Consider the following 16,003-nt stretch of genomic DNA (forward strand, 5'->3'; position numbering starts at 1 on the left):
ACTCACTCTCTGAATGGCACACATCCACAATGTCTCAATTGTCTCAAGGCTTAAAAATCATTTCTGGTCTCCTCCTCTTCATCTACACTGATTGAAGTAGATTTAAGTGACATCCATAAGGGATCATAGCTTTCACCTGGTCAGTCGGTCATGGAAAGAACAGGTGTTCCTAATGCACACTAAGTGTATATTTCATGTAGAAATTATTAAAACAAAACCATTTCAATAGACATGCTATCGATATCAGGGAAAGCAAAGTGTTGATAAAGAAAGTTTCCAGTATTAGATGACATTTGTGTGGACACACCTACCTGCAGGTTGACCACGGCGCAGGCGGTGAACATGTGGACGCGCAGGTGCAGCTGCTGCCACTCCACACTGGTCTCGCCCACCGTGGACTGGGCCTGCTGGCGCTTGCTGTCCAGTGGATGAAACGGTTTGGACTTCATATCCAGACCCACGGTGGACTCTGCGAAGATGGTGGTCACCTATGTACGGAGGGAAGAACAGAGGATGTAGAAGGTGATTCGTAACATTCCTGGGTTTGTCATCGTTCAATACAATGGCGTTCAGCCTCCATGAACCCCAATAGGGTCTATAGTTGAATTCCGTCGGAGTTAAGGGAAATGACCCAAAGTCTGATAGGGAATGACAGATTCAGGGCAAATCTCTTCACAAAACAATCATTGCATTACCAATGTTCAACAAAATAGATGAGAACCAGAAGTCGCAATAACACAGAATTCTGAGTTTGTCATGCAAATAAGATAAAACATAATGCTGAGTTCTGTTAACGCAGGCATTTTGTCTGTCGCAGTTCGCGCCAAATCCTAAATGTTAAACGAATTGTGATTCAGTTGCACTTTCCCACTCAGATGAAAAATCTTGCTCGTCTTCAAACCAATTAAATCCCCCGCGTTCACAAAGGTACATTTGATCAGCAGACAGTGTTCTGACTGACGTTTACTTTTCTCCGGTAGTTTTAGCAAGTTAAAATGCAAACTTTTTTAGCCGATGGCCATGTATCGTCGATACAAAAGGTACTGCGCTCTTTCGTGGTAAGTCAATTTACTTATGCGTGGATGCTAACCAAATGGCGCAGCACTTCGGTTGTCCTCTGAGGAAAACTAAGCTATTTCCTCCCAAATGTTTGGCATTCATTTATTTTGTGTAATGAAAAACTATAGTTGCACACCCCTGATAACTCTACTGAAGCGACAACAAAAAAAACACCTGTCTTTCGAATTTCAATGCAGGTGAAATGGTTTGAAAACATATGATGGTCTACGTTTTGAAAATGAAGGTTTCTGAAACCTAATGCGACCCCTGGAGAACATCGATTCAATATTTAAACATAAATGTAATGACTTCAGACAGCTCAAAATGTCTTCTGCTAAAAGCTGCATTTAATCTGTGTTGAACATGTAGGTTATGAATCTATGAAGACTTAACCAAGGTGGCAAAAACATGGGAGTAGTACACTTAGTATAAGCAGCCACCTTCTCCTAAAGCTAGAATTGTTTTTGCTCCCAGACAGTGGCATATTTTATTTTATTTAACTAGGCAAGTCAGTTAAGGACAAATTCTTAATTACAACGACGGCCTACCCCGGCCAACGCTGGGCCAATTGTGCGCCGCCCTACGGGACTCCCAATCACGGCGGGATGTGATACAGCCTGGATTCGAACCAGGGACTGTAAAGTCGCCTCTTGCACCGAGATGCAAGAGGCACTGCGCCACTCGGGAGCATAGGACCAGAGACGGTCAATATTAGTACACGACCATCAGTCTCTCTAACACGGCGTCATCACACCCCTGTGTCTCCGTGGCAGATGGGCACAGGGCCCTGGCCTTCTTCCCAGGCAAGCCAACACACCACAGAGACAGCACAAAGCACAATAGTAACCTAACGTTGCTAAATGAGCGCATAAGATGTTTTTTTTTATATCAAACATGTTGAATATTATAAGTTATTATAGTAACTTGATCCCCGCTGAGCTTAGACTGAAACATGGAGATGGAAGGTGGCCAGTAGGTGGCCCAAAGGTTAGAGGCCGACCTGTAGCCGGAGGGTTCGATGACTCGAATCCCGGAACGGGCAATAAAGAAATGCGGTCTGAACTGGCAAGAGCAGAAAAATGTCTGTTCTGACAAATAGACAATTGAAATCCACAATGTCATTGAAACACTGGATTTGGCTGCCATTTTATCTTTTAGGGATGTAACACAGATACAGTGTGAGTGTCGTCCTCACCAGTTCGTTGGCCTGGTCGATAGTGAACACGCTGCAGTTGAGGCGGTCGCGCACGTCGATCTGAGCGTCGGCCAGCAGGGCGATGAGCTGCTTACACTCGTTCTGCATGCGTGTGAAGGGAATGGCGATCTCATCGTAGTACAGCTGCTCTGACAGGATGGCTAACAGGCGAGGCTGGACCATGGCTGACACCACCTGAGTCAAGAGAGGGCGGGGGCAAGGCGGACAAGGTTTCATTTGACATTGGCTGGGATTCAATGAAACTACAGTTTGCTGGTATCGTGTTGGCTATCTACGGTACACCTTTGACGTCGGCTCAAGCTGAAATTAAAGGTAAAAAAAAAAATCGCTCTGCACAGGTAGTTTGTGTTTGTTTGAATCCCGGCCATAAAAGCAGTTCTAAAATAAATCCCGATAGAATTGTGGTGAACAACTCCTATTCAGACAGCACCAAACAAAACAATCTGACGAACGAAAAAGAGACTCGGGCCCTACCTTCTGCACGGCGGCCCACTCACAGAGGACCAGTGCCACAACGATGCGCTGCAGGGCAGACTTGGAGTTGAGGTGGAAGAGGAGCAGCTGGCCCAGCGACTCAGCCGGCCGGATGTCCTGGGAGGATGAATTGAGCTGCGGGTCGCAAATACACCGACACAGGGCCCCCAACAGCCTGAAGAAGAGAAATAAAATGATTTTAGACATTCATCACTTATGCAAGTGTTGTAACTGGATTCGTCGCAATTCCACCACAGTTTTTACCTCGCCTTCTTTTGTCGTCAAGAGAACACAAGTTTTAGTTTGCATACTGGTTAGTTCAATGAGGAAAACAATACGCTGGGATGTGCGAAATGTTTGCGTCACAGCCGCTGCTAAATCAAATGAAATTGTATTGGTCACATACACATGGTTAGCAGATGTTACTGAGAGTGTAGCGACATGCTTATGCTTCTAGATCTGACAGTGCAGCAGTATCTAACAATTCCACAACAACTACCTAATACACACAAATCTAAGTAAAGGAATAATAATATATAAATATATGGATGAGCAGTGACAGAGCGGCTAAGATGCAATAGATCGTGTAGTATATACATGAGATAAGAATGTTTACATATCTCGCATTACTTTAAGTGACTAGTGTTCCATTTATTAAAGTAGCCAATGATATCAAGTCTGTAGGTAGGCAGCCTCTTCTGTGCTAATGATGGCTGTTTAAAACTTATTATGGCTGGGGGCAGTATTGAGTAGCTTTGATGAATAAGGTGCCCAGAGTAAACTGCCTGCTACTCAGGCCCAGAAGCTAAGATATGCATATTATTAGTAGATTTGGATAGAAAACACTCTGAAGTTTCTAAAACTGTTTGAATGATGTATGTGAGTATAACAGAACTCATATGGCAGGCAAAAACCTGAGAAAAAATCCAACCAGGAAGTGGGAAATCTGAGGTTTGTAGGTTTGCCTATCCAATATACAGTGTCTATGGGGTCATATTGCACTTCCTAAGGCTTCCACTAAATGTCAACAGTCTTTAGAACCTTGTTTCAGGCTTCTACTGTGAAGGATGAGGGAATGAGAGCTGTTTCAACCAGGTGTCTGGCAGAGTGCCATGAGCTCACTCAGGCGCGCCCCCGTGAGAGGTAGCTGCGTTCCTTTTCGTTTCTAAAGACAAAGGAATTCTCTGGTTGAAACATCATTGACGATTTATGTTAAAAACATCCTAAATATTGATTCTATACATCGTTTGACATGTTTCTACGAACTGTAATGTAAATTTTTTACTTTTCGTCTGGCCTGCGCGTCATGAATTTGGATTTTTGAACTAAATGCACGAACAAAAAGGAGGTATTTGGACATAAATTATGGACTTTATCGAAAAAAACAAATATTTATTGTCAAACTGGGATTCCTGGGAGTGCATTCTGATGAAGATCATCAAAGGTAAGTGAATATTTATAATGCTATTTCTGACTTCTGTTGACTCCACAACATGGCGGGTACCTGTATGGCTTGTTTTTGTGTCTGAGCGCTGTACTCAGATTATTGCATGGTTTGCTTTTCCCGTAAAGTTTTTTTGAAATCTGACACAGCGGTTGCATTAAGGAGAAGTTTATCTAAAGTTCCATGTACAGTGGGGAGAACAAGTATTTGATACACTGCTGATTTTGCAGGTTTTCCTACTTACAAAGCATGTAGAGGTCTGTAATTTTTACCATAGGTACACTTCAACTGTGACAGACGGAAAATCACATTGTATGATGCCCCACGCGGTGCTTTACCGAACAAAACTGTCACGGCTCCTCCTCTGCAGTGCAGGGGGCGGTTCCTGATTGGAGCGTTAGTGATTGGAGCTCAGGGTATAAAACTCCTTCACTAATCACCTCTCTCTCTCTCTGCTCTTCCAGGTATGATCATGTTTTGTTTGTTCCTTTGTAGTTTTGCATAGTTTTCACTCAGTCATGTTCACACACACATATTCACGCATCCATGCACTTTACATACACCTTACATTATGATACTTCCACACCTCATTCCTTTTTCTTAGTTTAGCTTTTTGTGACTCCTCTCTTTGGCTGGAAAAATGGCTGTGGTTTTCTGTGACTAGGTACTGACCTAACATAATCAGATGGTGTGCTTTTGTCGTAAAGCCTTTTTGAAATCGGAAACTGTGGTGGGATTTACAACAAGTTTATCTTTAAAATGGTGTAAAACACTTGTATGTTTGAGGAATTTTAATTATGAGATTACTGTTTGAATTTGGCGTCGTGCACTTTCACTGGCTGTTGTCAAGTCGATCCCGTTAACAGGATCTCAGCCGATCTCAGCCGTAAGAAGTTAACAATCTGATGGCCTTGAGATAGAGATTGAAAAACAGCTTCTGTCCCAGCTTTGATGCACCTGTACTGACATCCTCTTCTGGATGGAAGTGGGGTGTACAGGCAACGGCTCGGGTGGTTATTGTCCTTGATGATCTTTTTGGCCTTCCTGTGACATTGGGTGTGTAGGTGTCCTGGAGGGCAGGTAGTTTGCCCCCAGTGATGCGTTGTGCAGACCGCACCACCCTCTGCAGAACCTTGCAGTTGAGGGCGGTGCAGTTGCCGCACCAGGCTGTGATATAGCCCGACATGATGCTCTCGATTGTGCGCCTGTAAAAGTTAGTGAGGGTTTTTGGTGACTAGCCACATTTTTTTGAGCCTCCTAAGGTAGAAGAGGCACTGTTGGAACTGTTAGAAGCATATGGGATCAGTAGACTGGGATAGAGATTGATGGAATATGTCCGTAAACACACCAGCCAGCTCGTCTGCGCATACCTTAAGGACGCGGCTAGGGATGCCATCTCGGCCAGCAGCCCTGTGAGGGTTAACCCATTTAAAATGTTTTACTCACGTCGGCCACGGAGAAGGTGCCCAAAGTTTTTGGTAGCGGTTCGTGTCGGTGGCACTGTACTGTCCTCAAAGCGTGCAAAGAAGTTGATTAATTTGTCTGGAAGCAAGACGATGATTGTCTGTAGACCCCGTCACATACGTTTCGTGTTTGAACATTCCGTTGAATTGCGACTCCACTTTGTCTCTATACTGACACTTTGCTTGTTTGATTGCCTTATGGAGGGAATAACTACACTGTTTGTATTTGGCCATATTCCCAGTTGCCTTGCCATGATAAAATGCGGTGGTACGTGCTTTCAGTTTTGTGTGAATGCTGCCATCAATCCACAGTTTCTGGTTAGGGTAGGTTTTAATATTCACAGTGGGTACAACATCTCCTATACACTTCCTTATAAACTCGCTCACTGAGTCAGCGTTATCTGAGGCTACCTGGAACATATCCCAGTCCACGTGATCGAAGCAATCTTGAAACGTGGAATCCGATAGGTCTATCCGACACTGGTCCGACCAAACCACGGGCGCTTTCAGTTTGAGTTTCTGCCTATAAGAGGGGAGCGACAAGATGGAGTCATGGTCAGATTTGCCAAAAGGAGGGCGGGGGAGGGCCTTGTATGCATCGCGGAAGTTGGAGTAGCAATGGTTGAGCATGTTACTCGCTTGTGTACTGCAATCGATATGCTGATAGCTAATTTGAGAACAAGGCTACCTAAATTCTTTGTTAATATCCCCAGCTGCAATATATGCAGCCTCAGGATATGGTTTCCAGTTTGCATAAAGTCCAGTGAAGTTCCTTGATGACCGTCTTGGTATCCGCTTGCAGGGGGATATACACGGCTGTGACAATAACGGAGGAGAGTTCTCTTGGGAGATAATACGATCGCTATTTGATTGAGTAATTCTAGGTCAAGTGAACAAAAGGACTTGAGTTCCTGTATGTTGTTACAGTTACACCATGAGTCATTAATCATCGCTCTTCTTACCGGAGAGATGGTTATTCCGGTCGGCGCGATGCACTGAAAATTCTGTTAGCTGTACTGACTCTGACAGCATGTCCCAAGCTGGCCATGTTTCTGTGAAACAGTGTATGTTACAATCCCAGATATCTCTTTGGAAAGCAACTCTTACCCTAATTTCGTCAATTTTGTTAACTAGGGACTGGACAATAGCGAGTAATATACTCAGAAGCGGTGGATGGTGTGCGCGCATCCGAAGCCTCACTAGAAGACTGCTCCGGCACCCTCTCCTCCGGCTGCGTTGTTTTGGGTCGGCCTCTGGAATCACTTCAAATGCCCTGGAAGGTGCAGACAAAGGATCCGCTTTGGGAAAGTCATATTCCTGGTCGTAGTGCTGGCTGTGCTGGTAAATTGACGTCTCTCTGATACCCAATAGTTCTTCCCGGCTTTATGTAATAACACTTAAGGTTCTCTGGGCTAACTATGTAAGAAAATGTGTAAAATTGCAGGAAATTAACTTTAAAAACAGCAAAAGTTTGTCTCTGCGTCCACTATCTGTCAACATACAGTGCATTCGGGAAGTACTCTGACCCCTTGACTTTTTCCACATTGTTACGTTACAGCCATATTCTAAAATGGATTAAATCGTTTTTTCCCCCCTCAATCCACACACAATACCCCATAATGACACAGCAAAAATAGGTATAGAAATTTTTGCTAAATGAATACACATTTTAAACTGAAATATCACATTTACATTTGATAAGCATAAGTATTCAGACCCTTAACTCAGTACTTTGTTGAAACACCTATGGCAGCGATTACTGTCTTGGGTATGACCCTACAAGCTTGGCACACCTGTATTTGGAGAGTTTCTCCCTTCTCTGCCAGGTTGGATTGGGAGCATTGCTGCACAGCTATTTTCAGGTCTCTCCAGAGAAGTTCGATAGGGTTCAAGTCCGGGCCACTCAAGGACATTCAGAGACTTGTCCCAAAGCCACTCCAGCATTGTCTTGGCTGTGTGCTTAGGGTCGTTGTCCTGTAGGAAGGTGAATCGGCACCTCAGTCTGAGGTCCTGAGCACTCTGGAGCAGGTTTTCATCAAGGATCTCTGTACTTAGCTCCGTTCATCTTTCCCCTCGATCCTGACTAGTCTCCCAGTCCCTGCCGCTGAAAAACATCCCCACAGCATGATGCTACCACCACCATGCTTCACCGTAGGGATGGTGCCAGGTTTCCTCCAGACGTGACGCTTGGCATTCAGGCCAAAGAGTTCAATCTTGGTTTCATCAGACCAGAGAATCTTGTTTCTTATGGTCAGAGTCCTTTAGGTGCCTTTTGGCAAACTCCAAGCGGGCTGTCATGTGCCTTTTACTGAGTGACTTCCATCTCTAACATAAAGGCCTGATTGGTGGAGTGCTGCAGAGATGGTTGTCCTTCTGGAAGGTTCTCCCATCTCCACAGAGGAACTCTGGAGCTCTGTCAGAGTGACCTTCGGGTTCTTGGTCACCTCCCTGACCAAGGCCCTTCTCTCCAGATTGCTCAGTTTGGCTGGGTGGCCAGCACAAGGAAGAGTCTTGGTGGTTCCCAACTTCTTTCAAGAGTGATGAAGGCCGCCTCCCGAGCGGAGCAGTGGGTTCAAACCCAGGCTGTGTCACAACTGGCCGTGACCAGGAGTCCCATTGGGCAGCGCACAATTGGCCCAGCATCGTCCGGGTTTAAGGGAGGCTTTACTTGACTCATCGCGCTCTAGTGACTCCTTGTGGCAGTCCGGGCGCCTGCAGGCTGACTTCGGTCATCAGTTGAACAGTGTTTCCTCCGACACATTGGTGCACCTGGCTTCCGGATTAAGCGGTTAAGCGGGCAGGTGTTAAGAAGCGCGGTTTGGCATGACTTGACCTGACCTTTGCCTCTCTCGAGCATATTGGGGAGTTGCAGCGATGAGACAAGATCGACAATGGGGAGAAAAAGGGCGTAAACACAAAAAATTAAATGGGGCGTATACACAAAAAGGGCGTATACACAAAAAATTAAATGAGGCCACTGTGTTCTTGGGGACCTTCAATGCTGAAGACATTTTTGGTACCCTTCCCCAGATCTGTGCCTCGACACGGATCTCTACGGACAATGCCTTCGACCTCATGGCTTGGTTTTTGCTCTGACATGCACTGTCAACTGTGGGACCTTATATAGACTGGTGTGTGCCTTTCCAAATCATGTTCAATCAATTGAATTTACCACAGGTGAACTCCAATAAAGTTGTAGAAACATCTCAAGGATGATCAATGGAAACAGGATGCACCTGAGATCAATTTTGAGTCTCATAGCAAAGGGACGGAATATTTAAGTAAATAAGGTAAATTTTTTATACATGTGCGAAAATGTATAAAAACCTGTTTTCACTTAGTCATTATGGAGTATTGTGTGTAGATTGATGGAGAAAAACTTTTATCCATTTTAGAAAAAGGATGTGTAACGTAACAAAATGTGGAAAAAGTCAAGGGGTCTGAATACTTCCGAATGCACTGTATGCCAGGCACTAAGTGGCCTGGAGACAAAACGATGTCAGATGACCGAGTTGCTCTTGCACCAAGTAATGAACAGGCCAACCCGGAGTAGCAGCTGGCTGCAGATACCATACAGTGCTGCATTCAGTTCTTAATATTAGTCTCTCAGGATCCAACCGCTACCTACTGTCCCAAATCTACCATTTAGTGATTTTTCTTAAATCTCTCTAGGGATAAAAATTAGATTGAGGAATAGAAACAGAGACTAACTTAGCGGCCATGAGTCGAGCCCGTGTCACCACGTAGTCCCGCGTCACTGGGTCCTCGGTCACGGTTTCTGCCCCGGCGATGTACTCCTGAACAGTCTCCTTCACTTGAACCAAGGCTCCCTGGCGAGGCTTCCCACCAGCCTTCTCCTGTCAAATGATATTAGAGAACATCTGCATCAGAACCCTGGGTCGAGTTCAGTAAGCCTGAAATGTTTATTTTTTGCCCAAAACGGACTACCATCTGAGGTTGTCCAATAAGAACAGTCACTTTTGTTTTCCGTTGCAAAAAGTGTCTACAGTGTGCCCTAATGAATAGCGCACTAGACTATTGCATCATACGAGGCAATATACAATCAGTGGCCAGTTTATTAGGTACACCATCTAGTACCGGGTCGTTGCCCCCCCTTGCCTCCAGAACAACCTGAATTATTTGGGGCATGGAAACATTGCTCAATTGGTATCAAGGGACCTCACGTGTGCCAGGAAACATTCCCCACACCATTACACCACCAGCCTGTAACGTTGACACCAGGCAGGATGTGGCCATGGACTCATGCTGCTTACGCCAAATCCTGTGTCATCAGCATGACAACAGGAACCAGGATTCGTCTGACCAGGCAATGTTTTCCACTCCTCAATTGTTCAGTGTTGGTGATCGCGTGCCCATTATTGGTTTTAGCCGATAGGAGTGGAATCTGGTGTGGGCGCCTGTTGCAATATCCCATCCGTGACAAGTACAGACGAGTTGTGCGTTCCGATATGCCGTTCTGCACAACACTGTGGTACTGCACCGTTATTTGTCTGTTTGTGGCCCGCCTGTTAGCTTGCACGATTTTTGCCATTCTCCTTTGACATCTCATCAACGAGCTGTTTTCGCCCACATGACTGCAACTGACTGGATGTTTTGTTTGTCGCCCCATTATCTGTAAACCCTAGACAATGTCTTGCGTGAAAAGCCCCGGAGGCCGGCCGTTTGAGATACTGGAACCGGCACGCCTGGCACCAACGATCATACCACGCTCAAAGTCGCTTAGGTCACTAGTTTTGCCCATTCTAAAGTTCAATCGAACAGTAATTCAATGCCTTGATGCCTGTGCTTGCTTTATATAGCAAGCCACGGCCATGTGACTCTCTGTCTGTAGGAGCGAACCACTTTTGTTAACGGGGTGGTGTACCTAATAAACTGACCACTGAGTGTATATCCTAAGGGAGCACTCTAATTTTGGAATAAGAGCACAATTGAGAATACAATCTGTAGCGGATGTAACGATCAGTCCTAACAGAGTAACCATCCTCTCACCTTGCAGCGAGACTTGACTTCCAGCAGTATGTTGATGTCTATGGGGATATGAGAGGCTTGCATCATCAGACAGAGCCAGGCGCCCATCCAGGGACAGCTGGCTGCTACTACGTACTGCTGAGGGGCCTGGCGCAGCAGCTCTGTCCACACCTACAAGAAGACAAAACTCGTTAAAAACAGCAGCCAAGATTTACGGTTGTAAAATTCCTGGAACTTAATTTAAATTCCCTGGTTTTCCCCAAATCCCAGAATCAGGAGGGAATAAGCAGGAAAATTTGAATCAATCAACCAGGACTTCTGGAAAACTAGGGAATTTATTGATAAATGACAGGAATGTAGCATCCCTGTTTCCATTAACTTGTCCAGTGATTTTTTTTTATTGACATTTCGAAAGTTTGTATCGAAAACAGATGCAACAATTGCCTGCTAGGGTGCGTTTCCATTTGACAATCATGTCGATAACAGCTGGACGTAATGACGTCACAAAAAATAAAATAAACATCTGCAAAAACCTATTGTCATTTTTTTTTAAAGTGGTTGAAGTGTTTCCATTCCGCATTTAGGCAAATTGCGCATTAATAAATTGACGACAGCATGTATGCCCTCCCACCTCCCATCTGTTTCATGCCTCAGGTATCCTGTGAAAGCCAGCATGGATAGAATGCAATCATTTAGTAATATTTGCCATATTCCAATAATGCTCATGTGCCAACATATCGGTCTGTGCCATGGTGAAACTTGCACTCCTGTACATCTGAAATCATTTATTTTAGCAGGTAAGTTGATTGACAACACATTCTCATTTACAGCAACAACCTGAGGAATAGTAACAGGGGAGAGGAAGGGGGATGAATGAGCCAATTGGAGCCTGGGGATGATTAGGTGACTATGATGGTATGAAGGCCAGATTGGGAATTTAGCTAGGACACCAGGGTTAACACCCCTACTCTTACTATAAGTGCCATTGTATCTTTAGTGACCACAGAGAGTCAGGACACCTGTTTAACAGCCCATCCAAAAGACAGTACCTTACACTGGGCAATGTCCCCAATCACTGCCCTGGGACAGACATATTTATTTATTAGTACCTGTCAAAACTTTGGACACACCTATTAATTCAATGCTTTTCTGGGCAGGTAGCCTAGTGGTTAGAGCGTTGGTCCAGTGACCGGAAGGTTGCTGTATCGTAACCCCGAGCTTACAAGGTAAAAATCTGTCGTTCAGCCACAGAGCAAGGCAGTTAACCCACTGTTCCTGAAGACGTGGATGTCGATTAAGGCAGACCCCTGCACCCCTGATTCAAAGGGGTTAAGTTAAATTCCCTTTATTTTTTACTATTTTCTACAATGTAGAATGATAGTGAACACATCAAAACTATGGAATAACACATATGGAATCATGTTGTGTTAAAAAATGTATAAATAAATCAAAATATATTTTATATTTGACATTCTACAAAGTAGCCACCCTTTGCCTTGACAGCTTTGCACACTCATGGCATTCTCTCAACAAGCTTCATGAGGTAGTCACATGGAATGCAGTTCAATTAACAGGTGTGCCTCGTTTAGTTAATTGGTGGAATTTCTTTCCTTCTTAATGCGTTTGACCCAATCAGTTGTGTTGTGACAAGGTAGGGGTGGTATACAGAATATAGCCCTATTTGGTAAGAGACCAAGTCCATATTAAGGCAAGAACAGCTCAATTAAGCAAAGAGAAACGACAGGACCGTCACAGGAAAGGAAGACCCAGAGTTACCTCTGCTGCAGAGGATGAGTTCATTATTTTATTTATTTTACCTTTAATTAACTAGGCAAGTCAGTTAAGAACAAATTCTTATTTACAATGACGGCCTACCCCGGCCAAACCCTAACAACGCTGGGCCAATTGCTGCCCTATGGGACTCCCAATCAAGTCCAGATGTGATGCAGCCTGGATTCGAACCAGGGTCTGTAGGGACGCCTCTAGCACTGAGATGCAGTGCTTTACACCGCTGTGCCACTCGGGAGCCCAGCCTCAGAAATCGCAGCCCAAATAAATGCATCTGAGTTCAAGTAACAGACAAACCTCAACTGTTAAGAGGAGACTGCGTGAATCAGGCGTTCATGGTTGAATTGCTGCAGAGAAACCACTACTAAAGGATACCAATGAGAAGAGACTTGCTTGGGTCAAGAAACACAAGCAATGGACATTAGACAGGTAGAAATCGGTCCTTTGGTCTGATGAGTCCAAATAGATTTTCAGTTCCAACCGCCATGTCTTTGTGAGACGCAGAGTAGGTGAACGGATGATCTTCGCATGTGTGGCTCCCACCGTGAAGCATGGAGGAAGAGGTGTGATGGTGCTTTGCTGGTGACACCGTCAGTGATTTATTTAGAATTCAAGACGCACTTAACCAGCATTGCTACCACAGCATTATGCAGCGATACACCATTCCATCTGGTTTGCGCTTAGTGGGACTGTAATTTGTTTTTCTACAGGACAATGACCCAACACACCTCCAGCCTATGTAAGGGGCTATTTGACAAAGAAGGAGAGTGATGGAGTGCTGCATCAGATGACGAGAACCCTCTGAAATCCCCTAACCTCAAACCAAATTGAGATGGTTTGCAATGAGTTGGACCGCGGCGTAAAGGAAAAGCAGCCAACAAGTGCTCAGCATGTGGGAACTCCGGCAAGACTGTTGGAAAAGCATTGCAGGTGAAGCTGGTTGAGAGAATGCCAAGAGTGTGCAAAGCTCTCATCAAGGCAAAGGGTGGCTACTTTGAAGAATATATATATTTTTTAACACTTTTACTACATGATTCCATACATATTATTTCATAGTTTATGTCTTCACTATTATTCTAGAATGTAGAAAAATGTAAGAATTAAGAAAAATCCTTGAATGAGTAGGTATCCTATACATATATTTTTTTATTTATTGACCTCATGAAAGAGTGCCTCCTACTGGCCCTCCAACACCACTTCCAGCAGCATCTGGTCTCCCATTCAGGACCAACCCTGCTTAGCTTCAGAGGCAAGTCAGCAGTTGGATGCAGGGTGGTATGCTGCTGGCAAATTGAATGGAAAAACTTTACAGCTAACCTGAAAAAGCGAAGCTATTCAGGAATTCTTGAAAGCCAGGATAATCTTTGTCATCTCGCAAAGAAAACATTTTATAGTTGATTTTTTTTTTTTGCAAGCAGTAGGCACTTAGAATTAAATGTGGAGAAAAGCTTATAGTCATGCGATGACATCACATGCACCGTAGCATCAAAATCATTTGGCAATCATTTATTCAAAAAAAATTGTTTCCATCATTTGTCGCAATAAAAGTTAGACAAAAGACAACTCCACCAGTTGAACGGATAAAAATGTTGTCGATCTTTAGAAAATGTCTCCTGTCTGCCATTTTTTATTACACGTCACAATAATTTGTTTGCGAAATTGCTTTTGTCGAATAAACCTGGGTCAATGGAAACCTGCCTCGTGTGGTGTGTGTGTGTGTCTCAAACCTTTTGGATGAGGTCCAGGATCTCCTGATTGCTCTCCAGGATGCAGGACTGGAAGATGTGTCGGAGCATGTCTTGCAGGACCTGGTTGAGCCATAATGCACAGCTCTGGAACAACACAAAACAGACTTCAGTTATGACAACGAAGAGTTGTATTCATACATTAGCATTCCAAAAATTGGCCCAACCTCAAAAATCGATGACTAGACCGGGCGCTATGTTGATTTTGTCCACACACACACACCAGGCGCAATCAGGACACGCAGGTTGAAATATCAAAACTCTTAACCAACTACAGCTAATTATTCCTGGGATATAAACATTGGGTTGTTATTATTTTACCTGAAATGCACAAGGTCCTCTACTCCAACAATTAATCCACAGATAAAAGGATAACCCGAGTTTGTTTCTAGTAATCTTTCCTCCTTCAGGCTTCTTGTTCTTCTTTGGACTTTATATGGCGGTTGGCAACCAACTTTAAGGTGCATTACCACCACCAACTGGACTGGAGTGTGGACCTCAGCTCATCTTCCAAATCACCCACGTGGGTATATGCTCCTAAAAACCAATGAGGAGATTGGAGAGTCGGGACTAGCAGCACGTCAAGCATCACAAATAGAACCAAGTTCTATTTCAGCGCCTGGCTACTGTGGTGGTTAATTTCTGTATTACCAAATGAGGAGAGAGACAAACTTCACACACCAGTCAGAGTTATACTTAAACTACACCTTTAATGATAAGAGCTTTGCAATAGCAATGACTTTCAACAATTCCCTATTTCTAATGAACCGTTGAGAGTGTCCACACAATGGCTACTGAGATCTTTTATAGCGAAGATCCACCCCCCTGGTCGACATAACAAACCACAGATATTAGGAACAGTTCACAAAGGAAGACTTTATAATGAGAAAGGAGTATCCCGTAGCCAGATAGCATTCGCTATAAATTATCGATCAGTTTGGTCCCTAAGACGAGGTTCTAATCTCGTTCCTGGTACTTCATAGCACAAAACCACCAACTCATCCAATGGCATAACTCAATTGTCAACTCTAGATACTCCCATCTCAAGTAAAACCCCTTCTTGACCCCTCTCCTGGACAAGCTCTCTGAGGGGAGTGAGCCTCTAGGTCATATACTATCCCAGGATAAGTGCAACATCAGAGGGGACATACAATGGTTCCAGACACTGCCATACACCTCGCCCCAATGCCAAAGGAGGGAGTGACTTGCGCACAGACATTGTGGAGGCAAGTAATTGGTTCCCCATTAATCACACCATCCCTTCACATGGTTTAAGAATAGGTGAAGACACATTCACATATGAAAACCATGTTCCATCCTGTCCTCTTCCCTTTCTGATATTCTGCACCAGAGACATGTAAAAGACGTCGTTGACGTGCGCAAGCAGTGTGGATGCAATGACTGAATAACACGTATACATTTATTTTGTAACGCGAGCGGTGTGGTCAGCATGTAAGGCCGTACGTGTGTGGAGACCCGAGAGGATTTGATTGGTACAAGCAATATGGTGAAACTTCTACCTAGCCTATCAGGGGGCAAGGCAGAGCTATTACCTTATTACTTACACCTGTCAAATCCTCTTAGATTTGACACTAGTGCATAGGGCTCTATTTAGGATTGGGCCATTGACATATTTCTCTTACAAACCCACCTGGTCAGCTTTGGATAGTAGGGTGTAAAGGGTCTCTAGTGCGGCCCGTCTAACTGACGATATGGTGTGTCTAAGGAATGGCCAGACCCGAGGAACGAGGACCGTTAGGGACTGCTGCATGCTGGAGGGACAAAAAGAGAGCATTGTTGGGCCTATCATCCCTTGAAAAAGTTG

The 16,003-nt window shown here is 44.4% G+C and overlaps 1 protein-coding gene across 1 annotated transcript in view; it reads right to left on the bottom strand.

Moving 5' to 3' along the window:
• LOC129836141 (TATA-binding protein-associated factor 172-like) overlaps positions 1 to 16,003 on the bottom strand; it is a 64,954-nt gene that overhangs the window by 23,901 nt on the left and 25,050 nt on the right. Inside the window, exons 14-20 of the mRNA XM_055901974.1 lie at positions 15,830 to 15,950; positions 14,161 to 14,265; positions 10,667 to 10,816; positions 9,368 to 9,513; positions 2,750 to 2,924; positions 2,255 to 2,449; positions 312 to 488 (exon numbers count right to left, since the gene is read on the bottom strand). Of these exons, the coding sequence (XP_055757949.1) occupies positions 312 to 488; positions 2,255 to 2,449; positions 2,750 to 2,924; positions 9,368 to 9,513; positions 10,667 to 10,816; positions 14,161 to 14,265; positions 15,830 to 15,950 (1,069 nt within the window). The remainder of the gene's footprint in view (positions 1 to 311; positions 489 to 2,254; positions 2,450 to 2,749; positions 2,925 to 9,367; positions 9,514 to 10,666; positions 10,817 to 14,160; positions 14,266 to 15,829; positions 15,951 to 16,003) is intronic.

This window comes from Salvelinus fontinalis, chromosome 37, assembly GCF_029448725.1.
Source record: "Salvelinus fontinalis isolate EN_2023a chromosome 37, ASM2944872v1, whole genome shotgun sequence".
Classification (NCBI taxonomy): domain Eukaryota; kingdom Metazoa; phylum Chordata; class Actinopteri; order Salmoniformes; family Salmonidae; genus Salvelinus; species Salvelinus fontinalis.